Below are 21,055 nucleotides of genomic sequence, written 5' to 3'. Positions count from 1 at the left end.
GAAGGGTGGGGCGTTTGTGTGGTGCCTGTCCACGAGGGGAGGTGGGTGAGTTGGTACCAGAAAAAGGCTATTTTAAATAAATCCTATTTCAGAAATATTAGTAGATGCTTAAACTATTGGGGTGAAAGTTTCATAAGAAAGAGGATCTTTACATTAGCTCAAAATACCTCCCCACAAATGCTATAACATGGATGAGCCTTGGAAGCATTGTGCTGAATGAAAACAGACACAAAAGGCCACTTAGTGTATGATTCCATTTACATGAAATATCCAGAATAACAAATCCCTAGAGACAGAAAGCAGATTAGTTGTTACCAGGGGAGGGAGAGGAGAGTGGGAAGTGATTGCTTAATAGGTACAGAGTACCTTTTAGGGGTGATGAAATGTTCTAGAACTTGATAGTGATGTTGGATGTACAACAGTGTGAGTGTAGTAAGTGTCACTTGTAGGATAATATTTAGAAATAAACTTATCCTACAAGCAGCACACAAAGTAAATTCAGTGTGAGTTGAAAATGACTTGCTTTTCTTCCAGAGGCTTAAAGAGACCTGGACCCCCCTGGGTTACTCACAGAGTTAGGCTTTTTTGGAGTTGTAAATTCCTTAGGCCTTTTCTCTGAAGCTGTACAACCCTTGAAGCCTGAGATCCAAGGGCATGACGCCCTTTCTCAGAGATGCTGGCCAGAGGGTTGACATATGTTAACAACACATTGTCAGAGGTCTATAGATACTCTGCCCTGAGGGAAGGACACAGTCATTACTTCATACTGAGTAAACTGAGTGAATGCTTGAAGATATTCTTCTATTAATTCTGTTCCCCTGTGGCTATTTTCGTCTTTGTGCCCTGCTCGGAAATTAGTCAATGTTTAGAAGAAGAGGTTTACTACAAAGTGATTGTATTGATATGATAACAAAATATTTCCTTTCAAGTTAAATTTCCTTTCATGTTAAATTTCAAATAGGTAAAAGAAGATAATGATGAGACTAACAGATAATGGATTAAGTGTATACGTGCCTGGAAGAGTATAAAACTAAAACTGGGAATAAAGTTTTTTGCTACATACCATTTCATCTCCTCTAAGGGCGTGTAGTCTGTTTCTGGACTTAATAATTACAGGAGCGAGTTTACACCTACAGCAAAGCTGCTGCTCGTTCGCATCTCCGGTCACACAACAGTCACTAATGGTAAATTTTATGGCATGTGTATTTTACCACAATAAAAATATCACGCCCACGAATTATTTTTTAATTGCAAAGGGAAAATGTACGGTGAAAGAATCTGGTAGACCCTAACCAAGTGATCAAAGTTAGCAGCGCCATACACTGTACCTCCTGGTGGGACACGCTTCTGTTGTATTCCTTCAACAAAACATAACCTGAATCAAATCATGAGGAAGCATCGAACGCAAATTTGAGGGACATTCTACACAACAGTCAATACTCAAATAATATCAATGTTGTGAGATACAAAGAAAGGCTGAGGACACATTCTGTACTGAAGGAGACTAAAGAGACATGACAAAATGTTTCATCTTGGACTGGACCCTGAGCCAAGAAAAAAGAAAGCAATGTGGAATGTTCCTGGGATAATCGGAGCAAAGTGCAAAGGGACTATAAATATGGTAATAATATTATATCACATTGTCTTCAGTGTGATCATTACACCGTGGTTATGTAAGGAAATGTTTTTGTTTTTCAGAAAGACACACTAAGGTATTTGTTTATTTTTATTTATTTATTTTTTTGAGACAGTATCATTATGTCACTCTCAGTAGAGTGCTGTGGCGTCACAGCTCACAGCAACCTAAAACTCTTGGGCTCAAGTGATTCTCTTACCTCAGCCTCCCGAATAGCTGGGACTACAGGCACCCACCACAACACCTGGCTATTTATTTGTTGCAGAAGTCATTGTTGTTTTAGCTGACTGAGGCCAAGCTCAAATCTGCCAGCCTCGGTGTATGTGGCCAGCACCCTACTCACTGAGCTATGGGCACCGAGCCTGCACCCTAAGGTATTCAGATATAAAGAGGTATGGTTTATGTAACTGGTTCTCAAGGAGAAGAGAAAATGTGTGTGTGCATACCAGTCCATTTAAAACTGGGGCTAACAAGACATTACTTAGAAATAAAAACAAAGCAGGAGAAATTACCCTACCAGACCTCAGACTATACTACAAATCGATAGTGATCAAAACAGCATGGTATTGGCACAAAAACAGAGAAGTAGATGTCTGGAACAGAATAGAGAACCAAGAGATGAATCCAGCTACTTATCATTATTTAATCTTTGACAAGCCAATTAAAAACATTCAGTGGGGAAAAGATTCCCTATTTAACAAATGGTGCTGGGTGAACTGGCTGGCAACCTGCAGAGGACTGAAACTGGATCCACACCTTTCACCATTAACTAAGATAGACTCTCACTGGATTAAAGATTTAAACTTAAGACATGAAACTATAAAAATACTAGAGGAGAGTGCAGGGAAAACCCTTGAAGAAATCGGTCTAGGCAAGTATTTTATGAGGAGGACCCCCCGGGCAATTGAAGCAGCTTCAAAAATACACTACTGGGACTTTATCAAACTAAAAAGCTTCTGCACAGCCAAGAACACAGTAAGTAAAGCAAGCAAACAGCCCTCAGAATGGGAGAAGATATTTGCAGGTTATGTCTCTGACAAAGGTTTAATAACCAGAATCCACAGAGAACTCAAACGCATTAGCAAGAAAAGAACAAGGGATCCCATCGCAGGCTGGGCAAGGGATTTGAAGAGAAACTTCTCTGAAGAAGACAGGCGCACGGCCTTCAGACGTATGAAAAAATGCTCATCATCTTTAATCATCAGAGAAATGCAAATCAAAACTACTTTGAGATATCATCTAACTCCAGTGAGACTAGCCTATATCACAAAATCCCAAGACCAGAGATGTTGGTGCAGATGTGGAGAAAAGGGAACACATTTGCACTGCTGGTGGGAATGCAAATTAATACATTCCTTTTGGAAAGAGATATGGAAAACGCTTAGAGATCTAAAAATAGATCTGCCATTCAATCCTGTAATCCCTCTACTGGGCATATGCCCAAAAGACCAAAAATCACATCATAACAAAGATATTTGTACCAGAATGTTTATTGCAGCCCAATTCATAATTGCTAAGTCATGGAAAAAGCCCAAGTGCCCATCGATCCACGAATGGATTAATAAACTGTGGTATATGTACACCATGGAATATTATGCAGCCTTAAAGAAAGATGGAGACTTTACCTCTTTCATGTTTACATGGATGGAGCTGGAACATATTCTTCTTAGTAAAGTATCTCAAGAATGGAAGAAAAAGTACCCAATGTACTCAGCCCTACTATGAAACTAATTTAGGGTTTTCACGTGAAAGCTATAACCCAGTTACAACCTAAGAATAGGGGGAAGGGGGAAGGGAGGGGAGGGAGAAGGGAAGTGGGTAGAGGGAAGGGGATTGGTGGGATTACACCAGCGGTGCATCTTTCAAGGGTATATGCGAAACTTGGTAAATGTGGAATATAAGTGTCTTGGCACGGTAACTGAGAGAATGCCAGGAAGGCTATGTTAACCAGTGTGATGAAAGTGTGTCAAACGGTCTGTGAAGCTAGTGAATGATGCCCCATGATCATATCAATGTACACAGCTATGATTTAATAAAAAAATAAATAAATAAAAAATAAGACTGGGGCTAAAGGGCGGCGCCTGTGGCTCAAAGGAGTAGGGCGCCGGCCCCATATGCTGGAGGTGGCGGGTTCAAACCCCCTAAATAAATAAAAAATAAATAATAAATAAATAAAAATAAAACTGGGGCTAAAATTTCATCATAGTGAAAACAAGGTATGATTTGGACAGTCTTTTAAAAAAGGAAACTAAACATTAATTTTATTTTCTATAAAATGTTAGTAATAATATCCAATTGCAATTATGGAATGAGCCAAGTGTTCCTTCACTTGCACTCTGACAACCAGATGGAGAGGGAAAGGACATCTTCATTTGACCTTTCAATTTTATCAATCAAGGTCATGGTCATGTTTGCAAAAATGTTCAAAGGTTTCCTCAGTTTTCCCATGTGTGACATTAATCTTTTGATATTCAAATAATTCCTTTGAATGCTTTTCCTTTTGCTTTCCTTTTTTTTTCTTCTTTTTACATCTTCCATGTTAATTATTTCCTATTTATTTCAAACTTGTCTAGCTCAGGCAGCTTCTCATGTGTTAATGCCTTTTGAGCCATGTCACTTTCAATACAACTCTAATTCTTTTGGAAGATTTCCAATTTCACTTTGGAGTTACCTCCTGTTGTACATTATTCAGACTGTCCTGCTAAAGTAAAAAAATTAAGCCCCGAAATCTAGTGGCGTAATATCTGAAGACTTCATCTTTCAATCGGAATTTCTATCCAAGGTGTGATGCTTCAAGGTATTGTAGCTGCACCATGTCCGCTACTTCTTCAGGGAGAGAAAGCAAGGAGAATACACCTGCTCTCTCATCCTTCTCCTGGAAACAACATCCTGTGCAATTCTGGCCCATAGGTCAGAATTAGTCACAAGGGCCCAACCTGACTGCAAGGGAGTCTGGGAAATGGAGTCTTCTTGTGCAATCAGCAAGAGGAAAATGAAATGGTAGCTGTCTGCCACGTATTGTGTTTGTATTTTGAGGGTTCGATATTGTTCAAATGAGGGATAGATATTACGAGGAGGGGTGTTTGAGTTAGGATTTATTTCATAAATTCATTTTATAAATGGTCAGATCATCAGGAAATTTTTTTTTTTTTGAGATAGTTTCTCACTATGTTGCCCTCAGTAGAGTGCTGTGGCATCACAGCTCACAGCAACCTCAAACTCTGCCTCAGCCTCTTGAGTAGTTGGGACTATAGGTACCCACCACAATGCGTGGCTGTTTTTTTTTTTTCTTTTTGTAGCGACAGAGTCTCACTGTACCGCCCTCGGTAGAGTGCTGTGGCGTCACACGGCTCACAGCAACCTCTAACTCTTGGGCTTACGCGATTCTCTTGCCTCAGCCTCCCGAGCAGCTGGGATTACAGGCGGCGCCACAACGCCCGGCTATTTTTTTGTTGCAGTTTGGCCGGGGCTGGGTTTGAACTCGCCACCCTCGGCATATGGGGCCGGCGCCCTACTCACTGAGCCACAGGCGCCGCCCGCCTGGCTGTTTTTTGATTGTAGTTGTCACTGATGTTTGGCAGGCCCGGGCTGGGTTCGAACCTGCCAGCTCCAGTGTATGTGGCTGGCGCCCCGGCCGCTGAGCTACAGGCGCTGAGCCAGGAAATATTTTTGTATTATGATAACTTATGCTTTGTTATGAAGCAGGGACTCTGATAATGAATCTTCAGACTATGAGCTCCTGGGACGTGGGATCAAGGCAGGTGCCTGTGGGGTCAGGAACATATCAACACACACAGAGCTACTCTCTCCTGACTGGGTGCCTGTGGTGTGTTTAAAAGGCATAATGGGCTCAGCGCCTGCAGCTCAAGCAGCTAAGGCGCCAGCCACATACACCAGATCTGGGAGGCTGAGGTAAGAGAATCACTTAAGTCCAGGAGTTGGAGGTTGCTGTGAGCTGTGATGCCCAGCACTCTACCCAGGGCAACAGTTTGAGGCTCTGTCTCAAAATAAATAAATAAATAAATAAATAATAAAAAGCACAGTGCTTTTCTGGATTAGGGAGTGTCATGGGTCCTCACCCCACCTTCTCCACAAGGAATATTTGGCATTTGGATCTAACAACGAATAGTCTTCATGCCAGACTTTTTTGTAAAGTAAAGTCTCCAGGTGAAGGAAGATGAAAAGAGCTGTTTTCTAAGATCCCACTAAAATTTTATTTAAAAAAATTTTTTTAGAGATAAACTCTCCCTCTGTCACCCAGGCTAGAATGCAGTGGCACCCTCATAGCTCACTGTAACTTTGATTTCTTGGGCTTAAGCCATCCTCCCCACGCTTCCTCCCCATAGCTGAGACTACAGCTGTGCACCACTGTGCCTGGATAATTTGTTTTTCTATTTTTCATAGAAACTGGGTCTTACCATCGTGCCCAGGCTGCTCAAACTCCTGGCCTCAAGTGATCCTCCCAAAGTGTTGGTATTACAGGCGTGAGGCCCCATGCCTAGCTTCAAATGTGCTTATTTTTAATTTCATTTTATCCTTGGCAAATTTGACTCTCTGTCACCCTCTTCAGCACATCCCTTGCTGGACGTTCAGCGTGACTCCTGGCCTCACCGTGCCCTGGGAAGATGTTGGTGCTCCTTGCTTTCATCATCCTCTTCCACATCACCTCTGCAGCCTTGCTGTTCATCGCCACTATTGACAACGTAAGTGCCCTTTCCTGCTGACCGGCACAGAACCACCATGTCCACCTCACCACTCAGTAGGGGCAGGGCTGAGGTCATGGTTTGGGGGCGTCCTCCCTCCTGAGGCATGCCCATCTTCTGAACCCCGGACTGAGGACTCCTGGCCTACCGATGGGGCTTCTGGAGTATCCCATGTGCAGGTCTAGAGGGCAGGACCTTTGTCCTCTCATCTCAGATTCCTCCACGGAGCCTGGCTCTAGGAAGCCCTTCAAGGATGTCATGTGCATTCAGCTGTCCCCTCAGTCAGAGTCCCAGCCTCGCCACTGTGTCACTTGGGGCTGGCTGACCCTTCCTGCTCACTGTAGGAGTTAGCAGCATCTCTGGTCTTTACCCGGTAGATGCTAATAGCAACCCCACCTCTGGTTGTGACAACCAAAAATGTCTTTTTTTTTTTTTTTTTTTTTTTGCAGTTTTTGGCCGGGGCCGGGTTTGAACCCACCACCTCTGGTATATGGGGCCAGCACTCTACTCCTTTGAGCCACAGGCGCCGCCCCCAAAAATGTCTTTGGACATTACCAAAGATCCCTAGGAAGCAAAACCACCCTCTGCAGAGTGCTACTACCCCAGTTCCCCCCAGGTGACCTCTGCTCCCTGCACCTCGGATATCTCCCTGCCAGCTAGTATCCCTTGTTGTGAGCCCACCTGGCCCTGCCGTCCCACATGACTCTTTCCTCTACTATCCAGCTTGCAGCCAGACGGCAGGAACGTATTGGATAAATAACCCTTTGTCATAGATTAGTATCTCTCCAGGCAGGAAGTAAAGGTTTCTAGTGGAGCTCATCTATGGCCCATATGCTGATCCCAAGACCTGGCTTCCATCCTGATAACTTCACACTGTGGAGATATTTAAGGGGCACAAACATTGCTCAGAACTCAGAAGTGCACCATCTGAGTGGCCACCAACTCTACCTGTGTACAGGACTCTTGTTGATTAATCATCATAACAATGATAACACCTGTCACCAAGAGAGCCATTACCAGGGCTGGGGCTGGGGTGAGCCCTTGTCTGCACATCATCTCCTGTGATCCTCCCTTCAGCTGCACTCACTAGGTTCTCTCCTTGCACTGGTTTACCTGTAGGGAACTGAGCCTCTGTGAAGTTTGGGTACTTGGTGGAGTTTACACTGTAGGAAGTGGCAGAGCCAGGATTTGAACTATTCCAGAGGCTCCTGGTCCCCGACCCTGCCAGGGAAGATGAGGACAGTGATTGTATTTGGGTTGAGGAGGTTCTTGCCAAGCTGCTGTGAGCGGCCCAGGCAGGGATCACATTAATGCTATGGGTATCTGGACTCCACCATCCAAATGGCCCACTGTCTGTGAAACACAGTATTGAATGTTCTTTTAGAATCTCCTTTTTCATTTCTTGCATCTAGTCAGTCCTTTGGGATCCTGAAAAGGTCCCAGACTTAGTGAAAGGGATAGACAGACATGGAGGCAGAAAATGCACGTGCCCCCGAATAGCAGTGCATCCTATCGCCCCCCACCCCCCGCCCAGGGTGTTCTTGTCATCCAGCACTTACTGGGAAGATGCAGGTGGCTTTTTCCTGTTCCTGAGCCTGACGATGTTCATGATGCATTTGAAGTTGTGCTCAGCATTGTCTCTGGGCCTGTAGTAGGAGCTCAGTGAATGTCTGTTGACTGGATGGGGAGGGGGTAGGTCCAGTCTTTGGGAGGATGAGAAGCAAGAAGACCATCTGGGGTTGGGTGGGTGGGAGGGAGCTACAGAAGCGCAGAGGGAAATGAACGCATCTGGGCTGCAGGCGGGAAAGTCCCGTCCATCTGGTCTGGTCATTCCCTCCATCCCAGGCCTCCCGCCTAGATCGCATGGTTTTCTTACTCCACCTTTGCATCCCCTTGTAGTTCTGGTGGAAGGGATGACCATCTGCTCTGATTACCACCAGCTCAGCTCAACTTTGTCTTACACTCTATGAGGGCCTGGGCCTCCTCTTCAGCAGACCAGCAGGAGGGCATCACCTGGAGCTGGTTAGAAATGCCGAGTCCTGCCCCCTCCCCCCCAACAGCCCACCTGAGTCAGAATCCTTCAACAAGACCCCCCAGTGACCGGCACGCATGCTGCAGTTGGGGACCCCTCTTACCTCTGCGCCTCACGCCTCGTTGGAAGTTGGGGCTTGTGTCATTACTGAACAAACAGCTTTTCTCTCTGTTTCTGTTTCATGTTATAGGCCTGGTGGGTAGGAGATGAATTTTTTGTAGATCTCTGGAGAATATGCCACAACAACACCAATTGTACAGAAGTTAACGAAAGCCTTAGTGGTAAGTGTGAATGAACGAAGCCAGCTGGGAAGCCTGAGTGAGAAGGGAGCAGGGAGTGAGTCTTTGGGTACCTGACTCTTCCCCTCACCTGGAGGGTAGGGGGTAGGGGGCTGCTGAATTCATCAAGGGCACAGGGGGCAGAGGACCATACAGGCTGGAGACACATTCCTCTTTCAATGAGCTAAAATAGGTAAAGGGGCTTTGAAATACAGAAAATCCCACTGTGAAAGCATCACTAACCACTCTCCTTCACTGTGAAGGGAATGGTTCTGTTTTTCCCTGTAGAACTGATGGATGGGACACTTTGGAGTCCCAGGCAACTGGTAAAATACCAGATACCCAGTTAAATTAGATATTTGAGATAAACAACAGATCCTTTTTTAGTATGAGTTTGTCCCAGAAAGTATATGAGGTATACTTATGCTAAAAAGTATTTTAATCGAATATTCAGATTCAACTGGGCATTCTGTCTGTGTGTTTGCATTTGTTTGCCAAATACAACAGCTCTACTTGGGGAACGAAGGACCCTACTCACTGGGTCTCAGAGTCGCACTGTGCACCCAGTAACAGTACCAACATTGACAACAAAGGTAGCAAAAATCCCAATAGAAGGCACCATTTACGGGAGGTTTACCGTGAGGTGAGTCTCAGTCCTTTACATAGGTGATCTCACAGCCCTGTTGGGGAGGGAACATAGGCCCCATTTGAAGATGGGGAAACTGAGGTATGGAACGGTTAAATTACCCAAGGAGCAAATGACGGAGCCAGGATTCCAATCTCAACGTGACCAGCTCCAAAGCCTGCTATCTTACCCACAGGACACGGCCAGTACTCTCCCCTCCGTCTGTTTATCTGTCATGCTAACCCTTGGCCCTGGGAACAGCCGTTCTTCTCCATGCTCTGCAAACCCCAGCTGTGGCCAGCGCGTGTGGCCAGCTGGGAGAGCTAGCTGTGCTCTGCCGCAGGGTTTCCAAGCCTCTGTCGTCCGTGTTCCACATCCTCCACGTGGGATAATTTACTTGTTATTTTCTTTAAAACAGGGTTGGTGAACTACTGGCCAAATTCAGCCCAAGGCCTGTTTTTGTTTGGCCCTGGAGCTGAGAACATTTTGCATTTTTAAAGAGTAGTTTAAAACAACACAAAAACCCCAAACCAAAACAAAATGGAAAAAAAAAAAGAGAGAGATAGACTGTTTGACAGGCGATCATACTGTGCGGGAAACCTAAAATATAAACTTTCTGGCCCTTTACCAAAAAAGTTTGCTTTTTAAAATACCTCACTTTTTCCTTACATAAATCTATTTTAAAGGTAACTTTGCATCTTTACCATAAATGATAAACTAGTATCACTTGTTGTAAAAGAAGGGAAGCTTTTAGAAAATACTAGATTGAAAACCAGATGGTGTTACAAAGGTCTGGTGAGGCGAGCTTACCTCCTGAAGGCTGTGAGCCTGTTGTGCGTTCTTCCCATGTTAATATAAACAAAACGAATAACTGAAACCCAGATATTAGCAAGTATTATACAAGTACCAAAGCACCAAGTGGAGAACTCCTTGAGGTCCTTAGAAGAGTTAAACAAAGCAAAGTGAATAGCCCTCTTGTTAAGTGAAGTCCCGCTGGTGTGTGGGTGTGAGGGTGTGTGCACCCTCACTGGTTCCACACACGTGAATCTCATGGGCACCCACCTCCCAGCTTTGAGAATCCCTGTTCTAAATGCATGCATCTGTCTTTTCCCCCAAAGCCATGTTTTCCACATTTGCCATCATTATGAGTCACCTGTAGCTAAAAATATAGATGGGTCACCTACCAGGATGACGGCAGCAGAACCTCTGGGGTGGGGGCAGGAATCTGTGTTTTTCACAAGCATCCCAGATGGTTCCTGAAATAGGACAGATTTGGGAAGCCTCCCTCTAAGCCGGAAGGTCACAACTTTGGCCCCACGTTGGAATTTACTCTGTGGCTTTACAAACGCCCAATGCCTAGTCTCAACGCCCAACATTCTGATTTATTCCATCTTGGTATAGCCTGGTGGGACTTTTTGGTTTTTAAATGGAGTTATAGTTTGCAAACAAGGAAACACACACTTCTTTTTTTTTTTTTGTAGAGACAGAGTCTCACTTTATGGCCCTCTGTAGAGTGCCGTGGCTTCACACAGCTCACAGTAACCTCCAACTCCTGGGCTTAAGCGATTCTCTTGCCTCAGCCTCCCGAGTAGCTGGGACTACAGGCGCCCGCCACAACGCCCAGCTATTTTTTGGTTGCAGTTCAGCCGGGGCTGGGTTTGAACCTGCCACCCTCGGCATATAGGGCCGGCGCCTTACCGACTGAGCCACAGGCGCCGCCCCAGAAACACACACTTCTTAAGGCAGTGGTTCTCAACCTTCCTATTGTCTCCTAATGCTGTGACCCTTCCTCATGTTGTGGCAACCCCCAACTATAAAATGATTTTCGTTGCTACTTCATAACTGTAATTTTGCTACTGTTATGAATTATAATGTAAACATCTGATATGCAGCATGTATTTTCTTTTTTTTAATATATTTTTTATTTTTATTTTTATTTTTGTAGAGACAGAGTCTCACTGTACCGCCCTCAGGTAGACTGCCGTGGCATCACAGCTCATAGCAACCTCTAACTCTTGGGCTTACGCGATTCTCTTGCCTCAGCCTCCGGAGCAGCTGGGACTACAGGCGCCCGCCACAACGCCCGGCTATTTTTTTTTTTTATTGCAGTTTGGCCGGGGCTGAGTTTGAACCCGCCACCCTCGGCATATGGGGCCGGCGCCCTACTCACTGAGCCACAGGCGCTGCCCATGCAGGATGTGTTTTCATTGTTACAAAGGGGTCGCCACCCACAGGTTGAGAATCGCTGTCTTAAGGGCTCAGTTTGATGAGTTTTGACAACTGCATGAACACCTATGTAACCACCATCCGAAACAAGACAGAGAACATTCCCAACACTCCTGAAAAGTTTCCCCAGGCCCCTTTCCACTCAGCTGCCACCACCCCTGCCCCCCAGGGCAGCCACTATGTCACTGTTGGGGTTCCTGGACTTCATAGCAAAGGAGTCGAGGTGGGAGGAGGGTCTGGTTCTTCCCTCACTGGAGGTAAGGAATTGGGGAGGGGCCAGGTGCTCCCCAAGTGACCCTACTCTGCAGCCAGAATGAATTAGGATCCACTGCTTTAAACACTTCAAAAAGAACTTAAAAGTTATGCTCCTTCCAAAAAAAGAAAAATACCTATTGTAATGCTGGATAAAAACAAATTATGCTCCCTCCAGTTGGTTTCAGGAAAAAAGCAAAATTGCAAAAAAAAAAAAAAGAAAAGAAAAGAAAAATTGTCCTTAAACTTAAGTTTCCTATGTTACTTGGGCATTTTCTCCTCACCCTTTAATCTGCGCCCTGGTGACAACAGGGGACTTTCTCTTTTCTGTCACCTGCTAAACCAGTGTTTTATAACCTTTTTTATCCCATGGCACACTTGAACCTTTAGTTAAACTTCCATGGCACACTAGAATTATGTTGATCAAATAAAAAAGAGTTAAAATTAGAATATACTTACTTTCAAAAATAATTTAATTAATGTCTTCAAAAATTGTTATGGCAGCCAGTTAAAAATCACTGCTCTAAACCCTTAATATAGATGAGCTTACTCCCCTTTCCCAGCCTGGTGAGGGGGAGCTGTTAGTATTCCCATTTTACAGGTGAGGAGACTGAGGCCAGTGAAGGTGACTGCAGCCCATGTGCTTGACTCCTCTGCACCTCTGGTGCATGGCTGTGTCCTTCTCGTGTGACACTCTGTCTCCCAAAACTCTCCCCTCTCCACTGAAACATCCCTGTACTGAGCCTCAAACCCTTGCTCCCCAATCTCTGTCCAGGCTGTTCTGAAATCAAAGACACTTCCCTTCTCTCCATAAGGCATGCCCATGAAGGTTGCTCTCTGATGCTTCCAGGCTGCTGTGGAGTGCACAGAAAGGCCACTCAGTCCCCTGAGCCCCAAGTCCATGGCAGTCCTTCCAGGGACCTTTCTAAAGTGCAGACTCCCAGGGCTCCACCCTGACTTCTGGAATCACAGTTGACCAAGTTGGAACCAGGATTTGTACTTAAAATAAAAAATCCCGTCCATGAGGGAGGGATGTGGTTCTGGAAGACACTGTGGCTTCCCTCTGCTCAGACTGTGTAGATAACAGCTGGACCCTGGCCTGTTTGTCCCCTGTGGTCCCCACTCCCGCGCTGCCAGGGTCTCTGTGCACACCAGGCACCGGCTGGCTGTGGTCCTTAGCCGTGTGCCCTTGCCCTCTGCCTGCAGGTTACCCCACGCTGCAGGCCGTCCAGGCCACCATGATCCTGTCCACCATTCTCTGCTGCGTGGCCTTCCTCATCTTCCTGCTCCAGCTCTTCCGTCTCAAGCAGGGCGAGAGGTTTGTCCTGACCGCCATCATCCAGCTAATGTCCTGTAAGTGTGACGACTGGCTTCCTGGACCCAGCAGTCCCTCCCATCCATCCAGGAGGGAGGCGGGGGAGGGCTGCCCTGAGGACTTGGAAGGGAGAGGTCGGCTGGCAAGGAGGCAGGACATTTTATACTGGGGAGTTGGTGGCATGTTTCATATTCAGGAGTTTGGATTTAGTCAGGGGGTCAGGGAAGGCGCCTGGGAGGGGCTCGCAGGGTGAGTAGGGGTTGATGTCCCCAATGTGCTGTCCTGGTACGGGGCAGGGGGAGTTGGGGGACAGCATGAGTATGAGAGGGGGGAGTATGGAGATGGGGAGCACAGTGGGAGGTGGCCACACCCAGAGGGTCTGTAGGCCTTGTTGAGGATTTGGCATCTTTGTCCTAAACCAGTGAGAAGCCATCAACAGGGTTCAGGCTGGTGGGTGACAGATGCACCCACTTTGGTCCAGGCTACTGAAGGTAAAGAGATGAACAGGACTCGGCCTTAACCCTGGAGGAATTTAGAGAAAGCAGACATCTCAGAGTGCTTTTTTCTGCTTAGGAATTTTAGCAAGGCTGAAACCAGATGAAGTGACACTGTGAGCATTTGTTGCTGTTGTTTCTCAGTGACAGCTTAAAACTTTCCAATGACAAAAACGCAGAAGCCCTTCCATGGCTTTCCAATCAGGAACGAGTGGGTAGCTTGAAGAAGGCAAGAAATCTGTAGTCTAGAGTCTAGAGTCCAAACCTGCCAGCCCTCGGGACAGCCCCCAAGGAGCGTCACCAGCAAACTAGGATGAAGGCTTGTTCCAGTTTCCCTGGGAATGTCTCTGTTTTAAAACTGAAAGTCTCCTATCCCAGGAAACCCTTGGTCTGGGACAAAGTGGGACGGGTGGTTACATTCAGCATCCCCTTCCCCTGGAGCTCTGTCGTTAACTGACAGCGCACTCCCAGCCTCCAGGCACTGGCTGAGAATGAAAGTGTTTTCAGCTGGAAAGACTCTGGAAAGTCACTTCATCCTGAGTCCATGACAGTCCCTCCAGGGAACTTTCTAACGTCCACACCCCTGGGTTCCCACCCAGGCCTCTTAAATCAGGGGTTGCCAGGGCCTTAGGAGTTTGTGCTTCCATCCATGAGCCAAATGTTTTGAGAGCAGTGATCCAAATCAGATGAGGCCAAAAGAGGGACCGTGACTTGCCCCAGGACTCCCAGGGAGGGGGTGCCTGCAACCCCCTCCTTTATTTCTTCTGTATCCCCCAGTTAGAGGTATAGACATCCCCCACTTGCCCCATTAAAGGCAATTGAATTCTGTCACTTAGCTTAGGGGAGACTTGGGGAGTTTATAACTGAAGCTCATTTTCTGTTACTGTCTATATTTGTCTGTAAGGCCACTTAGTCAAGACCGAGACCCTGCGGTGAGAGAGAGATATTCCCCATGTTTCAATATGATAGCCACATCTCCTGTTTTCTTTCCTTAACACCTGCTTCTCCCTGACTCCTCTGGGCATTTTCAGTCCAAGGTCCTGGCATTCCCCCTTACTCCCCAAGCCTGCAGAGTGTTTAGATGCCTTATCAGTCAGGGATTTTAGGTGCAAGCAACAGATACTTTCATTCATGTGAGAGACGGGATCCTGAGGTAGTTCACCAGAATCAAAGAAAAAGCTGGAAAACCAGGTCTTGGAAAGAAGATCCAGGCACCAGCAATGGCCTGACAGTCGCTTCAGGGAGATGCTGTCAGAATCAGTGAGTCCCCGCAGCGTCACTGTCTACATCCCTGTTTCTAGGAGTGAGAGTCTGGTGAAGATTGTCTTACATATTTGATCCCTGGCCAGAGAAGGTGTGGTGTCTTGATGGACACCCCTACCAAAACTGCCTGACCGGGAGAGGGGTAGGTCCCCCAGGAGAGTCAGAGTACTTACCCTCATGCTTAGCACTAATGTCTGTGAATATTGGGACTGCAAGTGTTTCAATTGAGATGCCTTTGGTTGCATGTAAGAGAAAATCCAATTAAGATGACTTCAGCCGAAAAGATGGTTATATATTTATGTAATAAATACCCTGGAGGTGGAAAGTGTCAGAGCTGGTTTGGCAGCTAATGTCAGCATTGAGCACTTACTTCTATGCTTTCCATCCTTCTATTCTCTTATCTTTAGAGTGTCAGCAATAAGTGCTTCGTGGCCCCAAAAAGGCTGCACAGCTACAGACATCCCATCCTACCCTGAGAGTATCTAAAGCAGTAAGCAAAGGGAAACAGAACAATTACAAAAAGTTTTCTCTTCCCTCACCTTTCTCTTTCCAGGGAGTAATGATTTTCACTGAAGGATTTTCTGTGGCCAGAACTGAGCCCCTAACTGGTCCATAAAGTGCAACAACTAACAGGCATGGATTACCAGGGGAAGGGTTGGCAAACTATGGCCTGTGGACCAGATCTGACCTGCCACATGTTTTTGAAAATAAAGTTTTATTGGAACCTAGCCACAGCCATTCATTTATATACTGTCTCTGGCTGCTGTCATGCTATAACATCAGAGCTGAGTAGTTGTGACTGTGGCCCACAAAAAAAACTGAAACAGTGTGTTGTCTGGGCCTTCCAGGGCAGGTTTATTGACCCCTGGATTATACTATGCTTATCCGCTGGGTTGGGTAGTTGGTTGTCCAAATAAAAGTGGGTTCAGTTAGCAAGAGTGGGAAACCCAACAGCTGTAGGGTAGGAGGCAATTTTCTGCCACAAAATATGAGTTGCAGTTTTTCCAACAGACTAAAATAAATATCTACAAATAATAAAAGTTGACATTTGTCTTTTACTCCAGCCATACATACCTTCAGGGATACACTGTGGTCCATGATTTGCTCAAACTCTGGTTTTTCTTCCTAACAGGTCTGTGTGTCATGATTGCGGCGTCCACTTATACAGACAGGCGGCAGGAAATTCACAGTAGTGACGGGGGATATCCCCAGAGCTCAAAGGGCCAATATGGCTACTCCTTCATCCTGGCATGGGTGGCCTTTGCCTGCACCTTCGTCAGCGGCATGATGTACCTGATACTGAGGAAGCGCAAATAGACCTCCGGGAGCCGGGGCAGATTTGTGCAGTACAGAATCTACATTCAGATAACCATTTTGTATATAATTGTATTTTTTTGTGGTTTTTCTAGCAAACATATTGTTTCCTTTAAAAGCCAAAAAAAAAAAAAAAGAAGAGAAGAGTTTTTGCATTCTTGAGACCAGAGAACAGACTATGAAGGCTGGTATTCAGAACGGCTACCCACTTGAAAGTCTCAACAAGGCCAAGAAAAAAATCCAGCAATGCTCAGATCCAGAAACACTCAGCAGGAAGTTTCTTAACTGTGGGGCTGTGAGGGGATGCGTGAGACCTAGAAAGCCAGGTCTCTGCAGGGGACATGATTCCTGTAGGTTTGGCCAGGCCAGGCCCCGTCTCACCTCAGGGCCCCTTCCCAAATCTGTCAGTGGTTGAAGGAGAGTGAGGAGGGGTGCAGGTGAGGACGACAGTTTCCCCAGATATTTAGCCCAAGTGCCACGTGAGAAGCAGGTATAGCCCCTGGCCTTCTATCCATATCCAAACCAGAGCCCAATCCTCTTGTCATGGGCTGGTTGTAGAAGTTCCACCCAGATTTGCTGACATCACCATGCTGGCCTTAGGGATGGTGACCCTAAACCCAGGTGTCAGACTTAGACTGACAAAATGTCTCTTCATGTAAAGCCTTACAGCACATTTAAAAAATGCAGACTATAAGGCCCCTCCTCGGACCTACATAATCAGAGTGTTTGAGGGACGGAGCCCAGAATCTGCCTTTCCAACATGTTCCTTGGGCAAAGCTTAGATGCACTAAAGTTGGGGACCACAGTCCCTCAGCCAGACCAGCAGAACTGCATCATAAATGTTTGAGATCTTGTCATTTGGGGATGGGGAGTTGGGCCGGCGCCCGTGCAGGCAACCTTAGCCTACATCACTATACCTGTTTACATCTGGGTCACCCAACTGTAGTCCCAGGTTGAACTGTTAGCCACACCTGCCTTGGAAGCCCCGTCCCTATTCATCTTGCCCTGCCTTCTAAGGCTGCTAGCCTCTAACTCCTATTTCTAGAGTCTCAGAGGACCCAATTGTCACTCATCCATCCATCCATTCATCCATCTACATAAATCCAGGCTTGCTTGCTTTGGGCGGGCACAGGGGATACCCTGTCCAGATAATCTCTCTCCTCTTAAGGGCTCATAGCCTAGTGGAGGAAACAGATTAAAAACCAATTAGGGAAACTACACACTGTGATGAAGGCTGCAAAGAACACCACCAAGAATTCAAAATAGAGGCTCATAGCACTTTATGAGTGCCTCTACTTTATGCCCACCTATCCTATTTAAAAATGCTCCCGGAGGCATTCAGATCAGGCAGATGACATTTATCGGACAGTGCCTATCTATGCTGAACCCTAAAAAACACTTCCATGAATGGTCCTGCAGACCCAGGGGCCTCAAGCTTTAGGGGTGTCAATGCCACTCAGGAAAGGCTGACTCGGCAGGATCCAGATGGTTCTGAAACTGTGCTGAAAAACAGGCTTTGGTGGCTTGTCCTTTGGGGGTTAAGTATGCAGTCCCTCCCAGAAACATCTATGATAGAAGCTCTTTGCATCCCAGTATCTTGTTCTGCTGGTGTTTTGAGCATGGTGCTGGGAGGTGTCCTGGGATGGGGTGTGGACCTTGTGCTGTTTATTAAATTCTTTCACACTTCTGCTAAGTGGAGGAATAGTTTCATAGTTTGCCAGCAGCTCAGGTCTAGTGGAGCTGGGCAGACACCTGGTTTGAGTAGTTTAAGGGCCACCGGGAACACCTCTTCAGTGCAGGATGGAGTTTTCCCATTCATTTATTCATTCACTTATTCATTTCTTTTCAACAAATAGTATTAAATGTTTAGTATGTGAGTCACCATGTCAGACTCTGAAAAATACAGTGGGGAGCAAACCCAGATATCTTCCTTGGCCTCACCCAGTCTCTGAGACAGGACCTCTACCCCACGGAGAGGCTACCAGCCCAGAACGGTGACGTGGGGCCAAAGATGCATCACCTCCTGTCTCAACGGAAAGCTTTCATTAGGCATGTTGTGAGCAAGAGCGTAGGTTACACCCCTAGAGTTTGCAGGGTGCTATGCAAACCTCACGGAGGAATTTGGGTCTAAAGTTCCCTTGAAATTTTTCACCCAGGGTCTTTTCTGTAGTTTTTTGGTAGTCACGATGGGAACCAACAAAGCACCTCAGAACCAGAAGTTGCAAATCCTGATAAAAATGCATAAGTTCCCTTCACAAAACACTTCAGGGCTCCGTGAGCGTCTGTGTTCAATGCCACCTGAAGGGACGCTGTGGCTTCTCCCTGCTAGTTGTCACTACCCTACAGCATTCAGTGGCCACATCCATCTCTGTCCCAAGGTGTTTTGAGACGTGAGAGATGCCACCTCCCTGCTGTATGACACACATTTGGGAAGATGGAAAGAGACGATGACATCAAGGAGAAAACACCCAACCTTCTTACCCACAGGCAGAATCAGTCCTTACATGGTATTTACTGTCAGTTTACTCAAGAATGAACGCAATATTAGCCAAGACATGCAAATATTAGGACCAAATATGACACTGACAACAGCTGTATTTGAAGGAACCGTAGTTTGCGCGTCTTACAATTTTATAAAGTACTGTATAATTCTTTCATCAAGGGGCTGTGTGCTGGTGACAGGACTAACTCATTTTGTCATTGCATTAAAATTATTTTGGGTCTCTGTACCAATGAGTCTGGAGGATGCTCGACTTGTTGCCCTGCGTGAATCTGTATACACAGACCTTTGTGCAGGAAAATCAGAGACCTCCCGGCTCCCACACGCTCTGCTGCAGTTTGCGGACAGGCTGAAGTCCTAGGACGCTCTGTGTTAACTAAAGATGAAGAAACCGAGAACTCCAAGCCTGTATGGAGACACAGTAAACCCAGCAGCCTGGTTAGAGCCTGTACCATAAATTTAAAATCTGTCTGAGTGGGGGGCTGGGGTGGGAGGGATTACTAAACTCACTAATAGTTTAAAAGTTACTTATAGAGCAAGTTGGACACTTTTGTGGTGATGGGGAAATTCTAGGAAAAGGCCTAGAGATGAATTTTGAATATTAGTTTGGGAACAAATGTGATTTTAGGGTAGTTAGATAACTTTCTACTTAATGTGCCTTTAAAATAGTCCATTTTCTATGTTTTGTATAATCTGAAACTTGTACATGCAAAATAAAGTTTAAAATCAAACCACCTGAGCAACAGACTCTAATTTTCCCAACTGTGATAATGTCCAGAAGGAAATGCTGCCATTTGGGGGGTGGTGGTGGTGGTGGTGGTGGCAGCGGCAGAGGGTCAGCTGATTTCTCATCAAGATAGAAATGTACTTTTTTTATTATTATTATTAAATCATAGCTGTGTACATTAGCGCAATCAAGGGGTACAATGTGCTGGTTTCATATACAATCTGAAATATTTTCATGAAACTGTTTAATAGAACCTTCATGATATTTTCTTAGTTATTGTATGTAGACATTTGTATTCTGCTTTTAGTAAGTTTCTCCTGTACCCATTCTAAGATGCAATGTAGGTGTGGCCCCACCAATTACCCCCCCTTTACCCCAACCTCCCCCCTCCCCTCCCCTCCCTTGGCCCTGTCCCCATATTCTTGTGCTATAGTTGGGTTATAGCCTTCATATGAAAGCTATAAATTAGCTTCATAGTAGGGCTGAGTACATTGGATAGCTATTCTTCCATTCTATAGATACTTTGCTAAGAAGAATATGTTCCAGCTCCATCCATGTAAACATGAAAGAGGTAAAGTCTCCATCTTTCTTTAAGGCTGCATAATATTCCATGGTATACATGTACCGCAATTTGTTAATCCATTCGTGGGTTGATGGGCACTTGGGCTTCTTCCATGACTTAGAAATTATGAATTGGGCTGCAATAAACATTCTGGTACAGATGTCTTTGTTATATTGTGATTTTTGGTCTTCTGGGTATATACCTAGTAAAGGAATTATAGGATTGAATGGCAGGTCTATTTTTAGATCTCTTAAGTATTCTCCAAACATCCTTCCAAAAGGAACGTATTAGTGTGCATTCCCACCAGCAGTGTAGAAGTGTGCCCTTTTCTCCACATCTGCGCCAACATCTCTGGTTTTGGGATTTTGTTATGTGGGCTAATCTTACTGGAGTTAGATGATATCTCAAAGTAGTTGTGATTTGCATTTCTCTGATGATTAAGGATGATGAGCATTTTTTCATGTGTCTGTAGGCCGTGTGCCTGTCTTCTTTAGAGAAGTTTCTCTTCAAGTCCTTTGCCCACCCTGAGATGGTATCACTTGTTCTTTTCTTGCTAATATGTTTGAGTTGTCTGTAGATTCTGGTTATTAAACCTTTGTTGGAGGTATAACCTGCAAATATTTTCTCCCATTCTGAGGGCTGTCTGCTTGCTTTACTTACTATGTTCTTGGCTGTGCAGAAGCTTTTTAGTTTGATCAGGTCCCGGTAGTGTATTTCTGATACTGCTTCAATTGCCTGGGGAGTCCTCCTCATAAAATATTCATACAGGCCAATTCCTTCAAGAGTTTTCCCTGTACTTTCTTCAAGTATTTTTATAGTTTCATGTCTTAAGTTTAAATCTTTTATCCAGTGAGAGTCTATCTTAGTTAATGGTGAAAGGTGTGGGTCCAGTTTCAGTCTTCTACAGGTTGCCAGCCAGTTCACCCAGCACCATTTGTTAAATAGAGAATCTTTTCCCCACTGAATGTTTTTAATTGGCTTGTCAAAGATCAAATAACAGTAGGTAGCTGGATCCATCTCTTGGTTCTCTATTCTGTTCCAGACATCTACCTCTCTGTTTTTGTGCCAGTATCTTGCTATTTTGATCACTATCGATTTATGGTACAGTCTCAGGTCTGGTAGAGTGAT

The 21,055-nt window shown here is 45.5% G+C and overlaps 1 protein-coding gene across 2 annotated transcripts in view; it reads left to right on the top strand.

Annotated features, from left to right (window-relative positions):
- EMP2 (epithelial membrane protein 2) overlaps positions 1 to 16,277 on the top strand; it is a 45,232-nt gene extending 28,955 nt beyond the window's left edge. For both annotated transcript variants that reach the window (XM_053556727.1, XM_053556728.1), the window contains exons 2-5: positions 6,207 to 6,339; positions 8,562 to 8,652; positions 12,959 to 13,105; positions 15,957 to 16,277. In XM_053556727.1, coding sequence (XP_053412702.1) covers positions 6,262 to 6,339; positions 8,562 to 8,652; positions 12,959 to 13,105; positions 15,957 to 16,141 — 501 coding nt within the window. In that variant the 5' untranslated portion in view covers positions 6,207 to 6,261 and the 3' untranslated portion in view covers positions 16,142 to 16,277. The remainder of the gene's footprint in view (positions 1 to 6,206; positions 6,340 to 8,561; positions 8,653 to 12,958; positions 13,106 to 15,956) is intronic.
- The last annotated feature ends 4,778 nt before the right edge of the window (positions 16,278 to 21,055 follow it).

This window comes from Nycticebus coucang, chromosome 12 (assembly GCF_027406575.1).
Source record: "Nycticebus coucang isolate mNycCou1 chromosome 12, mNycCou1.pri, whole genome shotgun sequence".
Taxonomy (NCBI): Eukaryota; Metazoa; Chordata; class Mammalia; order Primates; family Lorisidae; genus Nycticebus; species Nycticebus coucang.
The sequence above is the reverse complement of the archived record's forward strand: the minus strand, read 5'-3'. Positions and strand labels throughout refer to the sequence as shown.